This window comes from Hemitrygon akajei, chromosome 10 (genome assembly GCF_048418815.1).
Source record: "Hemitrygon akajei chromosome 10, sHemAka1.3, whole genome shotgun sequence".
Taxonomy (NCBI): domain Eukaryota; kingdom Metazoa; phylum Chordata; class Chondrichthyes; order Myliobatiformes; family Dasyatidae; genus Hemitrygon; species Hemitrygon akajei.
Genome location: NC_133133.1, coordinates 25,945,472 through 25,962,763, shown reverse-complemented (window position 1 = coordinate 25,962,763; position 17,292 = coordinate 25,945,472). Strand labels below are relative to the sequence as shown.

The following is a 17,292-nucleotide window of genomic DNA, read 5'->3' as shown; positions in this document are numbered from 1 at the left end:
GCTGATCCTTGCTTGAACGTTTCTTTATTCACAAAAACAGATTATACAACCCAGTATGTCTATGCCACTTCATCCCTCAAGCCTTCTCTTTGTCTTTCCTTATCCATCTAACATTTGTGTAAGATCACAAAAATACAACATAAATAGCACATTTTTGCTATTGTTTGATTCCTGGGGGATAAATCTGTGGGTAAACTAAAGGGGATTAAGTGAAAGTGAAGAAATCCTGATTGCCACCAGATACGTTGCCACACAGCAGGCATTGCTTTTAAGTAACATCATTAGCTTACCAATTCAACTATTGCAAAGACCTCCACATTTTCTTCTGAAAATTACTACTTCATATTTTAGGAATACCAATCTCTTACATTTTCCTGTAATCAAATCACTCTGCAACTTAAAATTTTGTCATCAACCTGACATACATGTTTGTGGTCACCGGTAGAGGTACGGGTGAATATTTGATCTGTTTCCTCTACACCTCTTGATCTATGAACAGTAGAACAAATACAATAAAGAGGCAACACATAAAATAAATGTTTTATGTTTAAGCATGAAAGTGATTATTGTGAATATTGTGTAGTCTGGTTGATGACAAAATTTTAAGTTGTAACAGTGATTTGATCTGATGTTAGATATCTTGATATTTAAATAATAAGAATCTATTTGTTGTTTTTATCGATTATTGTTTTCTTAAAATGGGATGATTTAGCAGAGTTCTTTACACATTAATCAAACTGCTGCCCAAAGTTCAAAATTTCAAAGTAAATTTATTATCAAAGTACATATATACCACCATGTACAACCCTGAGATTAATTTTCTTGCAGACATACTCAGTAAATCCAATAACCATAATAGAATCAATAAAAGACCACGTCAACAGGGTGCAAAATTCAAGAAACTGTGCAAAGACAAAAATAAAGAAGAAATAATAATAATAAATAAACAACAAATATTGAGAGCTTGGAATGAAGAGTCCTTGAAAGTGAAACAGATTGTGGAACATTTCAGTGACGGGGCAAGTGAAGTTGAGTGGAGTTATCCCCGCCTTTGGTTTAAGTAGCCTGATGGTCGAGGGATAGTGGTCTGAGTCCTGAGGCTCCTCTATCTTCTATCCGGTGGCATCAGTGAGAAGAGAGCATGACCTGGGTGGTGGGGGCAGCTGATGATGGTTGCTGCTTTCCTGCAACAATACTCCATGTAGATATGCTCAGTCATGTGGAGGGCTTTACCCGTGATGGACTGAGCCATAATTTTTGTAGGATTTTTCATTCAAGGGCTTGATGTTTCCATACCAGGCTATGATGCAGCCAGTCAGACTCCTAATTATGTATATTACTGGAGTTTGTCAAAGTTTTAGATGTCATACTGAATCTTCACAAACACCTCAAGAAGTAGAGGCACTGTCATACTTTTGTCATAATTGCACTTAGGTGCTGGGCCCAGGACAGGTCCTCTGAAATTGTAGCTCTGAGGAATTTAAAGTTGTTGACCAACTCCACCTCTGATCCTCCGATGAGGACTGGCTTATGGACACATGAAGTCAATAATCAGCCCTGTGGTCTTGCTAACATTGAGTAAGAGCCAGATTTTCAATTTCCTACCTGTGTGCTGATTTATTACGACGGTGGTGTCATCAGCAAGCTTAAAATATGGCATTGGAGCATTGCTTAGCCTCAGAGTCTCAGTCATAAGTGTAAAGCAAGTAGTATTGTTGTTAAAAGCAGACATGTAAATACAATGAAGCAATAATAATATGAGCATCAGCTGCCAGCTATTAGCTGTTGTAGTCAATTAAATCTTTACTGCCAACTTTTTACAGTAGCAAAGACTTGACATTTCAAATTGCCTCTAGGACCTTTCTTCAGGAAATTGTAAATCAGTCATATAACTCACTCTGTATAATGTTCAACCTTTTGTACTGTTTTGTTCTTGTGTCTTTGCAGCTCACAAATGTAATGGTTCCTTTCATGTTTAAATATGCAGTAGATGAACTCAACCAAATGTCAGGTAGTGTTTTGAACCTCAATGATGCAACCAATACAGTCATCACCATGGCAACGACTGTTCTTATTGGCTGTAAGTAAAATATTTTAATTTGCTTGACAGATGTTGACTGACTTGCAGCTACTACTAAATAATTCTGATGGTTAGAATTGCAGGGATTTATCTTCATGTTGCATAAATGTGTTATATAATTGGAGGCTGTTACTGAAGTGATTTTTTTTGAGAGTATGTATCATTGTATCAAAGTGAGTCATGTAAATGTTTCAGTTGGAAATAAATAAGACATGCATGTGGTAAATAACTATCTGAAAAAAAAATTGAAGCATCATATATGCGCTCACTGGGCAAATGCACGCAAATTGATTAGGTTAAATCCCCAGTCCACCATGTCATGATCCATGGACATTGTGGTAGATGGTATCATGAAACCATTGGGTTTATTTTACCTTGATGGATGTTTGGTGAGCTACCCAGTTAGTGGCATATCTCTGCTTTTTCTTTATTGCCAAGCTCTCCTTCATGTCAATAAATGTTTCAGGGAATGGATTCAAAACCAGGTAGCAATGTGGACAACTGGAATAAACATAAAGGAATCAGCATGAGGAAATAGCATTGCATAGATCCATTATATTATTGAAACAGCTTGCCAATAATTGGCATAAATTCCCCAGAAAGATTTCAGTTTGTAATGCTGGAATCGTCATATGGAGTCTGCAAGAACATTGATCAAATATCTTGTGCCAATTGCCATTCTTTGTTTTGAATGGACACTGTGTTTGTTACTCACTCATTGATTTTTTAATTGTCTCTCCCTCCTTTGAGACTCACAATTTTTTGCTGAGATTCAGTTACTCAGATATCAGCTGCTGTCCATTACATTGGATAAATTGTCATTTTTCAAGCGAGTTTCCGTGCTGAGAAGGAGTAAGTTTTGCCAATAATTGGATGGATCCAAGCTGAGTTATATCCTGTCCTCAAAAAAACATATTCACATGCACTTCGTGCTGGGCTTGCCAGAAAGTGATTATTTCAGAGGTCCTTTTTTCAATATTTTGCATCTCTCTTCCAAAGCCTGCAATGCTGCAGCTGTTATCGGCTTGTCACAGCCCAGCTGAGATCAATATACTCAGACTGAAGATGTTTGGAATTATTTCGTGCATCAGGCATAGAATTTGCTGAGCTAGTTAAATTGTATTTTTGTTCAAATAAGAAATGCAATTTTGGTATACTATAGATTTATTTGCAAAATGAGGACCCTGAACCACACCTGGGGCACTATAGAGGAGATGGCCAAAAACAGACAGATGGCTGCCCATCTCTGCCCTAAACATAACGGACAGATCATGATCGATCTATTTAATATATTAATTTTGTGTTTACTTTTGAAATTTTGTAATTTTAGACTTGAAGCAACTTTGAATTGCTGACTTAAATGTTTAAAATAAAATGCAATTTGAATCTTCTGAATTCCTTTGCAGATGGTGTTTCCAGGGTTTGTGGAGCTGCCTTCAATGAGTTGAGGAATGCTGTCTTTGGCAAAGTAGCTCAAAGTTCCATCAGGCGAATAGCTAAAAATGTTTTCCTCCACCTGCACAACTTAGATTTGGGCTTTCACCTCAGCAGACAGACAGGTGCACTCTCAAAAGCCATAGACAGAGGAACAAGAGGAATCAGTTTTGTGCTCAGTGCCTTAGTGTTTAACCTCGGTCCCACTACATTTGAAGTACTGCTTGTTAGCAGCATTTTGGTAAGTAATGTGTTTGTTTAAAACTGCTTTTCGGTACTTTGCTGAAAATGCCAACAAGGGTAGGTCTTACACCGTGAGCAGTAGAGCACTGATGAATGCAGTAGAGCAAAGGGATCTGGGAATAGAAATCCATAATTCATTGAAAGAGGCATCACAGGTAGACTGGATTGTAACGGGAGTTTTTTTTGGCACATTAGCCTTCATAAATCATTTTATTGAGTACAGGAGTTGGGATGTTATGTTGAAATTGTATAAAACGTTAGGGAGTCCACTCGTCCCCCCCATCCCTTCCCACTGATCTCCCTCCTGGCACTTATCCTTGTAAACGGACCAAGTACTACACCTGCCCTTACACTTCCTCCCTCACCACCATTCAGGCCCCAGACAGTCCTTCCAGGTGAGGCGACACTTCACCTGTGAGTCGGCTGGTGTGGTATACTGTGTCCAGTGCTCCCGGTGTGGCCTTTTATATATTGGTGAGACCCGACGCAGACTGGGAGACCGTTTCGCTGAACACCTACGCTCAGTCCGCCAGAGAAAGCAGGATCTCCCAGTGGCCACACATTTTAATTCCACGTCCCATTCCCATTCTGATATGTCTATCCATGGCCTCCTCTTCTGTCAAAATGAAGCCACACTCAGGTTGGAGGAACAACACCTTATATACCGGCTGGGTAGCCTCCAACCTGATGGCATGAACATTGACTTCTCGAGAGTCAGCAGAAGACGCTTATGGAGTGAGCACTGTTTCAGATTCGCTCCATAGCCTTTACTTTTTTTAACCTATGATCACCCTTATTTAACTAATTTTTACCTACACCAAAAGATTCTTGTTACTTTTTTGGACTTATCTTTAAGAGTTTATTGTGAATTTTTGAAGAAAGGAATACAGAAATGGCTCTTAGATCTAAAGGGCGAGAACACGGGAAGGATTTTAACGGTAACGGGAAGAAAAAGACAACTGATCCTAAGGGCACTGAATTGACTTATGAAATGTTATTGGAGGTTTTAAATCAAAAATTTGAAGAACAACGACAAATTTTTAAACAAGATATAAAGGCTTTACAAGATTATATGGATAAGACGGATTCAGTAGTTAACCAGCAGCAAGTTCTAATCGCAACTCTGCAAGAAGACGCTCGGAAGCGAGATTTGATAATTGAAAAATTGGAGCAGAACTTACTTTCAACGATTAAACAGGTGGAAACACTTAAAGCCAAGAATGTCGACTTTGAGAATCGGTCCAGAAGACAGAACCTACACATACTTGGTCTCCCGGAAGGTATTGAACAAGGGGACCCCTCGAAGTATTTTGCTCAACTTTTAAAGGATGCGTTCCCTTCTGTATTCCCAGACAGTCCTCCGTTACTCGATCGTGCTCACAGAATTATGCGTCGATCATCAAGTGCTTCAGCTAAACCACCGGTTGTAATTGTCCGATTTCACTATTTGCATGTTAAAGAGCAACTTATTTGTGTGGCTCGGTGTGTAGGGATAGTCAAATTTCAAGATCACAATTTTCGTTTAGTAGAAGACTTTAGTCCAGAAGTAATGAAGGCAAGGTTTCTTTTTAAACCTCTGATGTCTGAATGTTATGAGAAAAATCTAAAACCTGCGCTCTTATACCCAGCCAAGTTCAGAATATCGCCTCCGAATGCACCAAGACGAGTTTTCCTTTCTACATCTGATGCGAGAAGCTTTCTGGATGAGAACTTCCCTACTGCTACGGACACTCATTCCAAATAAATGAGTGATTTTGATCGTGCAAGATGGTTTTTATTTCCAAAACCAGATTTTGTTTCTGGCTATTGGTGTAGGTTTTCTCTATATTTTATACTCTAGTTAAAGTTTTTTTTTCTTGACATGCTAATCTTTTTATTTTACTTACTTCAACCACTGTACTTTATCTTTGGTCATTATTATTAATCCTTCGAAGGAGAATTTTTTTTTTTACTAAGATGGCGGTTTATTTAAAATATTTTTGGCTTTTTTTTATTTCGCCATTTTATTTTCTCTCGTCTTCTTCCTATAATGCATCTCTTATCATAGTTTAAATTTTTTTAGTTTGTTTGTGTTTTAACCCGATTTATAAGTTACTAGTGATTATACTCTTTTTGTTTTTTTTTACTACCAATTATATTAAGTGGTTTGGTTTTGTATAGTGATTATTATTTCTTTAGCGTTTGGGTGGATTTTTTTTAATCCTTTATATACGGAGTTGTCTTCTGCTGATATGGGGGTAGATTTAGTTTCATCTTTTCTTTTTCCCAGCCTATCCCTTGCTGGGATAGTCTTGTTTTTTCCTCTTGGGTGGGGGGGTGGGAGGTCTTTTTCTAAATCTTATGTTTCTTTTATCAGTTTTTTTTAGTTTTTTCATTTGGGCTGATTTTAAACTACAAAAATGTCTGCGATGTAGTCACTTCTGGGTCCTCCCCTTATTTTTGTTCCTCTTCCAGGTGCATGAGTTTATAAGTTGGTTAACCCTTCATATACCAAAGGGTTGATTTCAGAACTATGGCTCAGACCATTAATTTTGTCTCTTGGAATACTAATGGCTTAAACCATCCAATTAAACGGAAAAAGATTTTCAAAGTATTCCAAAGACTTAATGCTCATATTATTTTTGCACAAGAAACTCATGTGAGGAAAGAGGACAGTTATCGCTTTTTTAGGTTTTGGAGTTGTCAACAGTATCATTCGAATTCGAATGCCAAAGTTAAGGGAGTTTCAATTTTTATTGACTCCTCTATTGCATTTGTCCAACATGATATCTTTTCGGATCCGAATGGTAGATTTTTGTTAATTACTGGCTTACTTTTTAACAAAAAGGTTGCTATGGTTAATGTTTATGCTCCAAATGTGGATTGTCCCGATTTTTTAAAGTCCTTATTTACTTCTCTACCTAATCTAAATGAATATAAGTTAATAATGGGTGGTGACTTTAATTGTTGTTTAAATCCTTTGATGGACAAATCTATATCTACTCAGACTTTACCTAATAAGTCGGCCACTTGTATTAACTCTTTTTTGACTGATAATGGAATTTTTGATATTTGGAGATTTCGGCATTCTAAGGACAAAGAGTTTTCATTTTTCTCACATGTTTATCATTCCTACTCGAGAATTGATTATTTTTTATTGACTCTTGTTTTATTCCATCGGTAATTGGTTGTAATTATGATATTATAGCCATCTCTGACCATGCTCCATTAAAACTTTCTATTAAATTTACGGATACAGCTTCTAGTGCTAGACAATGGCGATTTGATTCTACTTTACTGCAAGATCCGGATTTTATTAAATTTATGAAGGAACAGATCGATTTCTTCTTTTTAACTAATTCCACGGATGATATTTCTTGTGGAACACTTTGGGACACTTTTAAAGCATATATACGTGGACAGATTATCTCCTACTCTGTTGGCCTGAGAAAACGCATCAAGAAGGAAACTCTTTTGTTGGTTGATAAAATTAAAGAGATTGACAAGAAATATTCGATTACTCCTAGTAAGGAGCTTTACAAACAAAGGGTTGAACTTCAAATGGAACATAATTTATTACTTACATCTTCGATTGAAAATCAATTAATGAAAACCAGATCTGATTTTTATATACATAGTGATAAGTCGGGTAAACTGTTAGCTAGTCAATTGAAGAATGCTTTGGTTAAACGTCAAATTACTAAGATCCGTCAGCAGAATGGGGATCTGACAGTTAACCATGATGAGATAAATAAATCATTTCAAGATTTTTATACCTCCCTGTATCATTCCGAATTCCCTCATGATCGTAATACCATGTGTGATTTTCTTGGGAAATTGAATTTTCCAAAATTATCATCAGATGATCTTTCAATATTAGAAACTCCTATTACGGATGCAGAAATTAAAGGGGTTATTTCCTCTATGAATTCTGGGAAAGCACCAGGTCCAGATGGGTATACAGTAGAATTTTTTTAATGTTTTTCCGCTACTCTTTCTCTTTGGTTATGCAGGGTTTTTGAAGAAGCAATTAGATTGGGCAATTTGCCACAGTCTTTTTATAGAGCTTCCATTTCTTTAATATTGAAGAAAGATAAAGACCCTACTGACTGTGCATCCTATAGACCAATATCTTTATTGAATGTAGATTCCAAGATCTTTTCCAAGTTACTGGCATCCAGGCTGGAGAAGGTATTACCCCAAATTATTTTGGAAGATCAAACCAGTTTTATTAAAAATCGCTATTCTTTTTTCAATGTTAGATTATTGAATATTGTTTATACTCCTTCACATAGCACTTCAGAATGTGTCATTTCATTAGATGCGGAGAAAGCATTTGATAGAGTTGAATGGCCATACTTATTTAATGTGCTTGAGAAGTTTAATTTTAGTCCGACATTCATTTCCTGGATTAAACGGATATATCATACTCCAGTAGCCTCGGTGCTTACTAACCATCAAAGATCTCCCTTTTTTCGTTTATTTCGAGGTACTAGACAAGGCTGTCCTCTTAGTCCATTATTATTTGATATTGCTTTAGAACCCTTGGCAATTGCTATCAGAGAATCACAGAACATTTTTGGCATTAATCGTGGGACAGATAGACATAAGTTATCATTATATGCAGATGATTTATTATTATTTATTTCTGATCCTGAGAAATCTATTCCTGCAGTTTTATCATTGTTGGCTCAATTTAGTGATTTTTCCGGGTATAAATTAAATCTTAATAAGAGTGAATTGTTTCCTTTAAATAGACAGGTTCCAATTTATGGAAATTTACCTTTTAAATTAGTTAATGACTCTTATTTATTTAGGGATTAAAATCACAAAAAACTATAAAGACTTATTTAAGGTTAATTTTTTACCCTTAATCGATCAGATTAAATGTTTGTTTACTAAGTGGTCACCACTATCTTTATCTCTGATAGGTCGGATTAATGCTATTAAGATGGTTATTTTACCCAAGTTTTTATATATAGTTCAAGCGGTACCTATTTTTATTCTGAAATCTTTCTTTGCTAATGTTGATTCAAAATTTCCTCATATATATGGCAGAATAAAAATCCTAGGTTAGGTAAAATTTATTTACAGAAGGCAAGGAAGGAAGGTGGATTGGCATTGCCTAATTTTAGATTTTATTATTGGGCAGTTAATATCCGATATTTGATTTGTTGGTTAAAGGATTGGGATCTTTCTTTTAGCCCTCATTGGGTGAACCTGGAAATTAAATTGTACAAGGATTTGCATTGGGTTCTATTTTAGGGACTTCTCTTCCCTTTGCTCTTTCTAAATTGCCGAAACGAATTGATAACCCGATAGTTAAACATACTTTACGTATATGGTTTCAATTTCGGAATTTTTTTGGGTTGACTCAGTTTGTTTTAAATATCCCTATTGTATCCAATTGCTTTTTTTATCCTTCTATTATAGACCAAGCTTATTCAGCTTGGAAGACTAAAGGATTACTACGATTTTCCGATTTATTTTTGGATAATTGTTTTATGTCTTTTGAGCAATTATCTAATAAATATAATTTGCCTAGATTTTTTTTTAGATATTTACAGATTAGGAATTTCTTAAATACTGTACTTCCTACTTTTCCAAATTTTGTGTCTTTAGGTATTTTGGAGAATTTGTTTGAACTGAATCCTTTTCAGAAAGGGCTAATATCAAAACTGTCACAAATAGGGTTTATATAAGAATAAAAATGAGCTAATTTATCCTTGGACATATACATATCCTATGTACAACCTTAAATTGTATTAATGAATGTTTGGCACATATAGATGATGTATTAACTAATTGAAGAATTCTATCCCAATTCTCAATAGGAATAATAAGATTGAGCTCTCTTTCCCAATCCTTTTTGGTCTTATCAAGGGGCACTGAACGTATCTTCATAATTATATTATAAAGTTTTGATATAAGCCCTTTTTGAAAAGGGTTTAATTCAAACAAACTCTCCAAAATATCTGAAGACACAAAATTTGGAAACGTAGGAAGTACCGTACTTAAAAAATGCCTAACCTGTAAGTATCTAAAAAAAAAAATGAAATCTAGGCAAATTATATTTATTAGATAATTGCTCAAAAGACATAAAACAATTGTCAGAAAATAAATCAAAAAATCTTAGTTTTCCAAGCCAAAAAAGCTTGATCTATAATTGAAGGGTGGAAAAAACAATTAGATACAATAGGAATATTTAAAACGAATTGAGTCAACCCAAAAAATTTCCGAAATTGAAACCATATACGTAAGGTATATTTAACTATCGGGTTGTCAATTCGTTTCGGCAATTTAGAAAGAGCAAAAGGGAGAGAAGTCCCTAAAATAGAAGCCAGAGCATAACCTGGTACCGATTTAATTTCCAAACTCACCCAATGAGGGCCAAAAGGACCATCCCATTCTTTCAACCAACATAACAAATATCTAATATTAACTGCCCAATAATAAAATCTGAAATTGGGTAATGCCAACCCACCTTCCTTCTTTGTCTTCTGTAAGTATGTTTTACCTAACCTGGGATTTTTATTCTGCCATATATATGAGGAAATTTTTGAATCAACATTAGTAAAAAAGGATTTCGGAATAAAAATTGGTACCGCTTGAAAAATATATAAAAACTTAGGTAAAATAACCATCTTAATAGCATTAATCCTACCTATCAGAGATAAAGATAATGGTGACCACTTAGTAAACAAGCCTTTAATCTGATCAATTAAGGGTAGAAAATTAAACCTAAATAATTCTTTATGGTTTTTTGTGATTTTAATCCCTAAGTAAATAAAAGAGTCATTAACTAATTTAAAAGGTAAATTACCATAGCTTGGGACCTGTCTATTCAAAGGAAACAATTCACTCTTATTAAGATTTAACTTATACCCAGAAAACTCACTAAATTGAGCCAACAATGATAGAACTGCTGGAATAGATTTCTCAGGGTTAGAAATGAATAATAATAAATCATCTGCGTACAAAGATACCTTATGAATATCTGTTCCACGGTTAATACCCAAAATATCCTGTGATTCTCTGATGGCAATTGCCAAAGGTTCTAAAGCAATGTTAAATAGTAATGGGCTAAGAGGACAGCCTTGTCTAGTGCCCCGAAATAAACGAAAGAAGGGAGATCTTTGATTATTAGTAAACACCGAGGCTACTGGAGTTTGATAAATCAGTTTAATCCAAGAAATAAAGGTCGGACTAAAATTAAACTTCTCCAGCACATAAAATAAGTAAGGCCATTCAACTCTATCAAATGCTTTCTCCGCATCTAATGAAATAACACATTCTGAAGTGCTATGTGAAGGAGTATAAACAATATTCAGTAATCTCCTAACATTGAAAAAAGAATAGCGATTTTTAATAAAACCGGTTTGATCTTCCGAAATAATTTGGGGTAATACCTTCTCCAGCCTGGAAGCCAGTAACTTGGAAAAGATCTTGGAGTCCACATTCAATAAAGATATTGGTCTATAAGATGCACAGTCAGTAGGGTCTTTATCTTTCTTCAGTATTAAGGAAATGGAAGCTCTATAAAAAGATTGTGGCAAATTCCCCAATCTAATTGCTTCTTCAAAAACCTTGCATAACCAAGGAGAGAGAGTAGCAGGAAAACATTTAAAAAATTCTGCTGTATACCCATCTGGACCTGGTGCTTTCCCAGAATTCATTGAGGAAATAACCCCTTTAATTTCCGCATCCGTGATTGGAGTATCTAATACTGAAAGATCATCGGATGATAATTTTGGAAAATTCAATTTCCCAAGAAAATCACACATGGTATTACGATCCTGAGGGAATTCAGATTGATACAGGGAGGTATAAAAGTCTTGAAAAGACTTAATTTATCTCATCATGGTTAACTGTCAAATCCCCATTCTGCTGACGAACCTTAGTGATTTGACGTTTAACCCAAACATTCTTCAGCTGACTAGCTAACAGTTTTCCTGATTTATCACTATGTATATAAAAATCAGATCTGGTTTTCATTAATTGATTTTCAATCGGAGATGTAAGTAATAAACTATGTTCCATTTGAAGTTCAACCCTTTGTTTGTAAAGCTCCCTACTAGGAGTGGTCGAATATTTCTTGTCAATCTCTTTAATTTTATCAACCAATAAAAGAGTTTCCTTCTTAATGCATTTTCTCAGACCAACAGAGTAAGAGATAATCTGTCCACGTATATACGCTTTAAAAGTGTCCCAAAGTGTTCCGCAAGAGATATCTTCCGTGGAATTAGTTGAAAAGAAGAAATCGATCTGCTCCTTCATAAATTTAATAAAGTCCGGATCTTGCAATAAGGTAGAGTCAAATCGCCATTGTCTAGCACTTGAAGCTGTATCCGTAAAATTAATAGAAAGTTTTAATGGAGCATGGTCAGAAATAGCTATAATATCATAATTACAACCAATTACCGATGGAATAAAACAAGAGTCAATAAAAAAAAATCAGTTCTCGAATAGGAATGATAAACATGTGAGAAAAAAGAAAACTCTTTGTCGTTAGGATGCCGAAATCTCCAAATATCAAAAAATCCATTATCAGTCAAAAAGGAGTTAATACAAGTGGCCGACTTATTGGGTAAAGTCTGAATAGATATAGATTTGTCCATCAAAGGATTTAAACAACAATTAAAGTCACCACCCATTATTACCGTAGATTCCGGATTTTAAGCCGCTACTTTTTTCCCACATTTTGAACAGCTTTGAACTTTGCGGCCAATAATCCGAAGCGGCTAATGCATGATTTTTTTCATGCCGCCTCGTAAACATTTTGCCTCGTAACAGTAGACCAATAAAATTGATGAGTAGTTCACAGAGGTCCAATGAAATTGTACGATAAATCAAGCGCACTTTCACAATTAAATTATTGTAAATCAGTCATTTGTACTCACCCTCATCAACATGGAAAACACTCGAAGCATTGTGCTGCCTACTTAGTTTAAACTATATTTGTTTTCTGTACTACATCGCGGGATGCTATGACGTCACACCCGGTTTCGCGGTGTCTTGTGGGAAAATGCCGGTTTGCGATGAAACAGGACGGAGGGAGGGAGCGCATTACGCGAGCGGCTTTGGATCTGAGCGAACTCTGCTTTTAAGTTAAAGGTATCAATAACTTTTCCTGGTAGGCTGCAATATATATATTTTTTTACCAGTCGTTAGGAGATATTGGAATGTTGTTCAGTAAAGAAGTATACGCAACGTATATTTAAAAGTAGCCGCGTACGGGCACGGTTCGAAAAAAAGCATTTGCAATATGTATTTGTTTTTGTTACCATATGGATTTAATTAAAAGTTAAAAAAATCCTCACGTGTAATATCTTTCTGTGTAAATATCTCATATTACAACGTGGGACACCTGCGGCCGAAAATCCGGTGCGGCCTAAAATCCGATGCGGCCTTTACAATTAAAAAAATGATTTTATTTCTAAAATTAGAGCCAGCGGCTTAAAATCAGGTGCGCTCTGTAGTCCGGAATCTACGGTAACTTATATTCATTTAAATTAGGTAAAGAAGTAAATAAGGACTTAAAAAAAACAGGACAATCCACATTTGGAGCATAAACATTAACCATAGCAACCTTTTTATTACAGAGTAAACCCGTAATTAACAAAAATCTACCATTCGGATCCGAAAGGTTATCATGTTGAACAAATGCAATAGAGGAGTCAATAAAAATTGAAACTCGCTTAACTTTGGCATTCGAATTCGAATGATACTGTTGACCCCGCCAAGACCTAAAAAAGCGATCTTTGTCCTCCTTCCTCACATGAGTTTCTTGTACAAAAATGATATGAGCATTAAGTCTTTGGAATACTTTGAAAATCTTCTTTCGTTTAATCGGATGGTTTAAACCATTAGTATTCCAAGACACAAAGTTAATGGTTTGAGCCATGCTTCTAAAGTCAACCCTTTGGTATAGAAAGGGTTAACCAAATTATAAACTCATGCACCCGGAAGAGGAACAAAAATAAAGAGCGGACCCAGAAGTGACGACATCGTAGACATATTTGTAGTTCAAAAACAGCCCGAATGAAAAAACTGAAACAAACTGGTAAAAGAAAAAGAAAAAATGAAAACAGACCAACCCCCACCGCCACAAGAAAAAGAAAAAAAGCCAAAATATGGCTAGAAAAAGGAAAAAATGAGACTAATTCTACCCCCATATCAGCGGCAGACCACTCTGTATTTAAAGGATATATTAAAAAAAACCACCCCAACTTTAAAAATTATGATCACAATACTAAAATCTACGCTTCTTAATATGCTTAGTTGTAAAAAAAAGAATATAATCACTAAAAGTTTATAAATCGGGTTATAACCCAAACAAATTAAGAAGTATTTAAACTATGATAAGCGATGCATTATAGGAAGAAGACGAAAGAAGAAACAATAACGCCATCTTAAACAAAACCAAGAATATTTTTGCAAAAAACCACCATCTTGATAATAAAAAAATTTCCCTTCGAAAGGTTAAAAATATACCTTCAAGGGAACAAAAATAATAGTCAAAAATATAGTATAGTGGTTAAAGTGTATAAGACAGAACGATTAATATAACAAAAACACACTTTGACTTAAATATGAAGTATAGGATAAACCTACACCAATAACCAGAGACTAACCCTGGTTTGAGGAATCGAAAACCATCTTACACGATCAGAATCACTCATTTATTAGGGATTAGTGTCTATAGCAGTAGGGAAGTTCTCCTCCAGAAACTTTCTCGCTTCAAATGTAGAAAGGAAAACCTGGCGTGGAGCATTCAACTGAGATATTCTAAGCTTCGCAGGGTATAAGAGCGCAGGTTTTAGATTTTTCTCATAACATTCAGACATCAGAGGTTTAAAAAGAAGCCTTTTTTTCATAACTTCAGGACTAAAATCTTCCACCAAACGGAAGTAGTAATTTTGAAATTTAATCATCCCAGCCCTCCAAGCCTCACGAATAAGTACATAGTGAAACCGGACAATTACCACCGGGGGTTTAGCTGAAGCACTCGATGAACGACTCCAAATTCTATGTGCTCGGTCAAGTAACGGGGGGTTCTCTGGAAAAACCGACGGAAACGCATCTTTTAAAAGTTGAACAAAATATTTCGAAGGATCGCCTTTTTCTATGCCGTCTGGGAGACCAAGTATACATAGGTTCTGTCTTCTGGACCGATTCTCCAAGTCGACACTCTTGGCTTTAAGTGTTTCCACCAGTTTAATGGTCGAAATTAAATCCTGTTGCAATTTTTCAATTGTCAAATCTCGTTTCCGAGCTTCTTCTTGCAGAGACGCGATAAGAACTTGCTGCTGGTTAGTTACTGAATCCGTCTTAACCATATAATCTTGAAAAGCCTTTATATCTTGTTTAAAAACTTGTTGTAGTTCATCGAATTTTTTATCCAAAACCTCCATAAACAGTTCATAAGTTAACTCAGTGCGTTGTGGTTGAGCTTGCTTCTTTCCGTTACCGTTCGGGTTACGCCCCGGTTCTCGTCCTTTGGATATAAGAGCCATTTCTGATTGCATATCTTAAAAAATTCACAATAAACTCTTAACGATAAGCCCGAGAAAATAGCAAGAATCTTTTGGTGTAGGTAAAAATAAGTTGAATAAGGGTGATCAAAGGTTAAAAAAGGTAAAGGTTATGGAGCGGATCTAAAACAGTACTCACTCCATGAGCGTCTCCCGCTGACTCCCGGCTAATATCAAAACTTTACAATATAATTATGAAGATACGTTCAGAGCCCTTTTATAAGACTAAAAATGATTGGGAAAGAGAACTTAACCTTACTATCCCTATTGAGAATTGGGATAAAATTCTTCAATTAGTTAATACATCATCTATATGTGCTAAACATTCATTAATACAGTTTAAAGTTGTGCACAGGGCTCATATGTCCAAGAATAAATTGGCTCGTTTTTATTCCTATATAAATCCTATTTGTGACAGATGTCATTCTGAGATAGCGTCTTTAACTCATATGTTCTGGTCGTGTCCGCTTTTGATAAAATATTGGAAAGATATTTTTGATATTATTTCTGCGGTATTGAACATTGATTTACAACCACATCCTATTACTGCAATTTTTGGTTTGCCAATGATGGATTCACTCCATTTATCTTCTTCCACTTGTCGAATGATTGCATTTCTTACATTAATGGCTAGAAGATCTATTTTGTTGAATTGGAAAGAAATTAATCCTCCTACCGTATTTCATTGGTTTTCTCAAACTATGTTATGTCTAAATTTAGAAAAAATTAGAAGTGTGATACTTCTATTAAATTTGAAAAGATATGGAGACCATTTATTCAATATTTTCATATGATGTAATATGACCCTGTTACAAGCCTATTTGTTTTCCCAGTTTCGATTTTATATATGTTGAGAGGATCAGAGTTGACGACACTGATGATTTTGTATTTTTGTGAGATATTATAAACAGCCCTTTTTTTTCCATTTTTTCTTTTTTTCTTTATTAGATTATTAGATTAGTTTTCTTTTGCATAATTTTTTTTTCTTTTTCTTTTTTCTGTTTTTTTTAATATATACTATGATATACCTAGGTTTGCCTTGTTTATTTGTATATTGTATCGTTCATGATTTGGGAATACTCATTTATACTGTAATCATTGCTTATGTATTCTTTCATGTTTAGTCGAAATGTGTATGTTTGTAATCCCATTATCTTTGTATTAATTTTAATTTTATTTTGTTGATATTAATAACAATAATAAAAAGATTGAGAAGAACATTGACTTCTCTAACTTCTGTTAATGCCCCTCCTCCCCTTCTTACCCCATCCCTGACATATTTAGTTTTATTTCTCTCTCTCTGCCTGTTCTCCATCTCCCTCTGGTGCTCCCCCCCCCTTTCTTTCTCCCTAGGCCTCCCATCCAATGATCCTTTCCCTTCTCCAGCTCTGTATCACTTTCGCCAATCACCTTTACAGCTCTTAGCTTCATCCCACCCCCTCCGATCTTCTCCTATCATTTCGCATTTCCCCCTCCCCCCACTGCTTTCAAATCTCTTACTATCTTTCCTTTCAGTTAGTCCTGACGAAGGGTCTTGGACCGAAACATCGACAGTGCTTCTCCTTATAGATGCTGCCTGGTCTTCTGTGTTCCACCAGCATTTTGTGTGTGTTGTTTGATTTTCCAGCATCTGCAGATTTCCTCGTGTTTACAGAATAATGTAGCTTGGCTTGCAGCACAGTTGCAGATTGGCAGGTATGATGTTGCAGGCATCACTGAATCATGACTGAAAGAAGATTATAGCTGAGAGCTTAAGGATACATATTGCATAGAAAGTACAAGCAGGAAGCCAGAGGGGGTGACGTTGCTCTGTTGGTAAAAAATAAAATTAAGTCATTAGAAAGAGGTGACATAGGGTCGGAAGGTGTTGAATCATTATGGATAGAGCTAAGGAACTGCGAGGGTAAAAAGACCCTGATGGGATTTATATGCAAATCCCCACACAGTAGATCCCCACACGGGAGGTTGAAATTGTATGCCAAAGGGGCAATGTTACATTAGCCACTAGGGACTTCAATGTGC

General features: G+C 35.6%; 1 protein-coding gene across 1 annotated transcript in view; it reads left to right on the top strand.

Moving 5' to 3' along the window:
* Positions 1–17,292, top strand: part of abcb7 (ATP-binding cassette, sub-family B (MDR/TAP), member 7) — a 70,138-nt gene that overhangs the window by 28,960 nt on the left and 23,886 nt on the right. The window contains exons 4-5 of the mRNA XM_073057931.1: positions 1,948–2,080; positions 3,487–3,755. Of these exons, the coding sequence (XP_072914032.1) occupies positions 1,948–2,080; positions 3,487–3,755 (402 nt within the window). The remainder of the gene's footprint in view (positions 1–1,947; positions 2,081–3,486; positions 3,756–17,292) is intronic.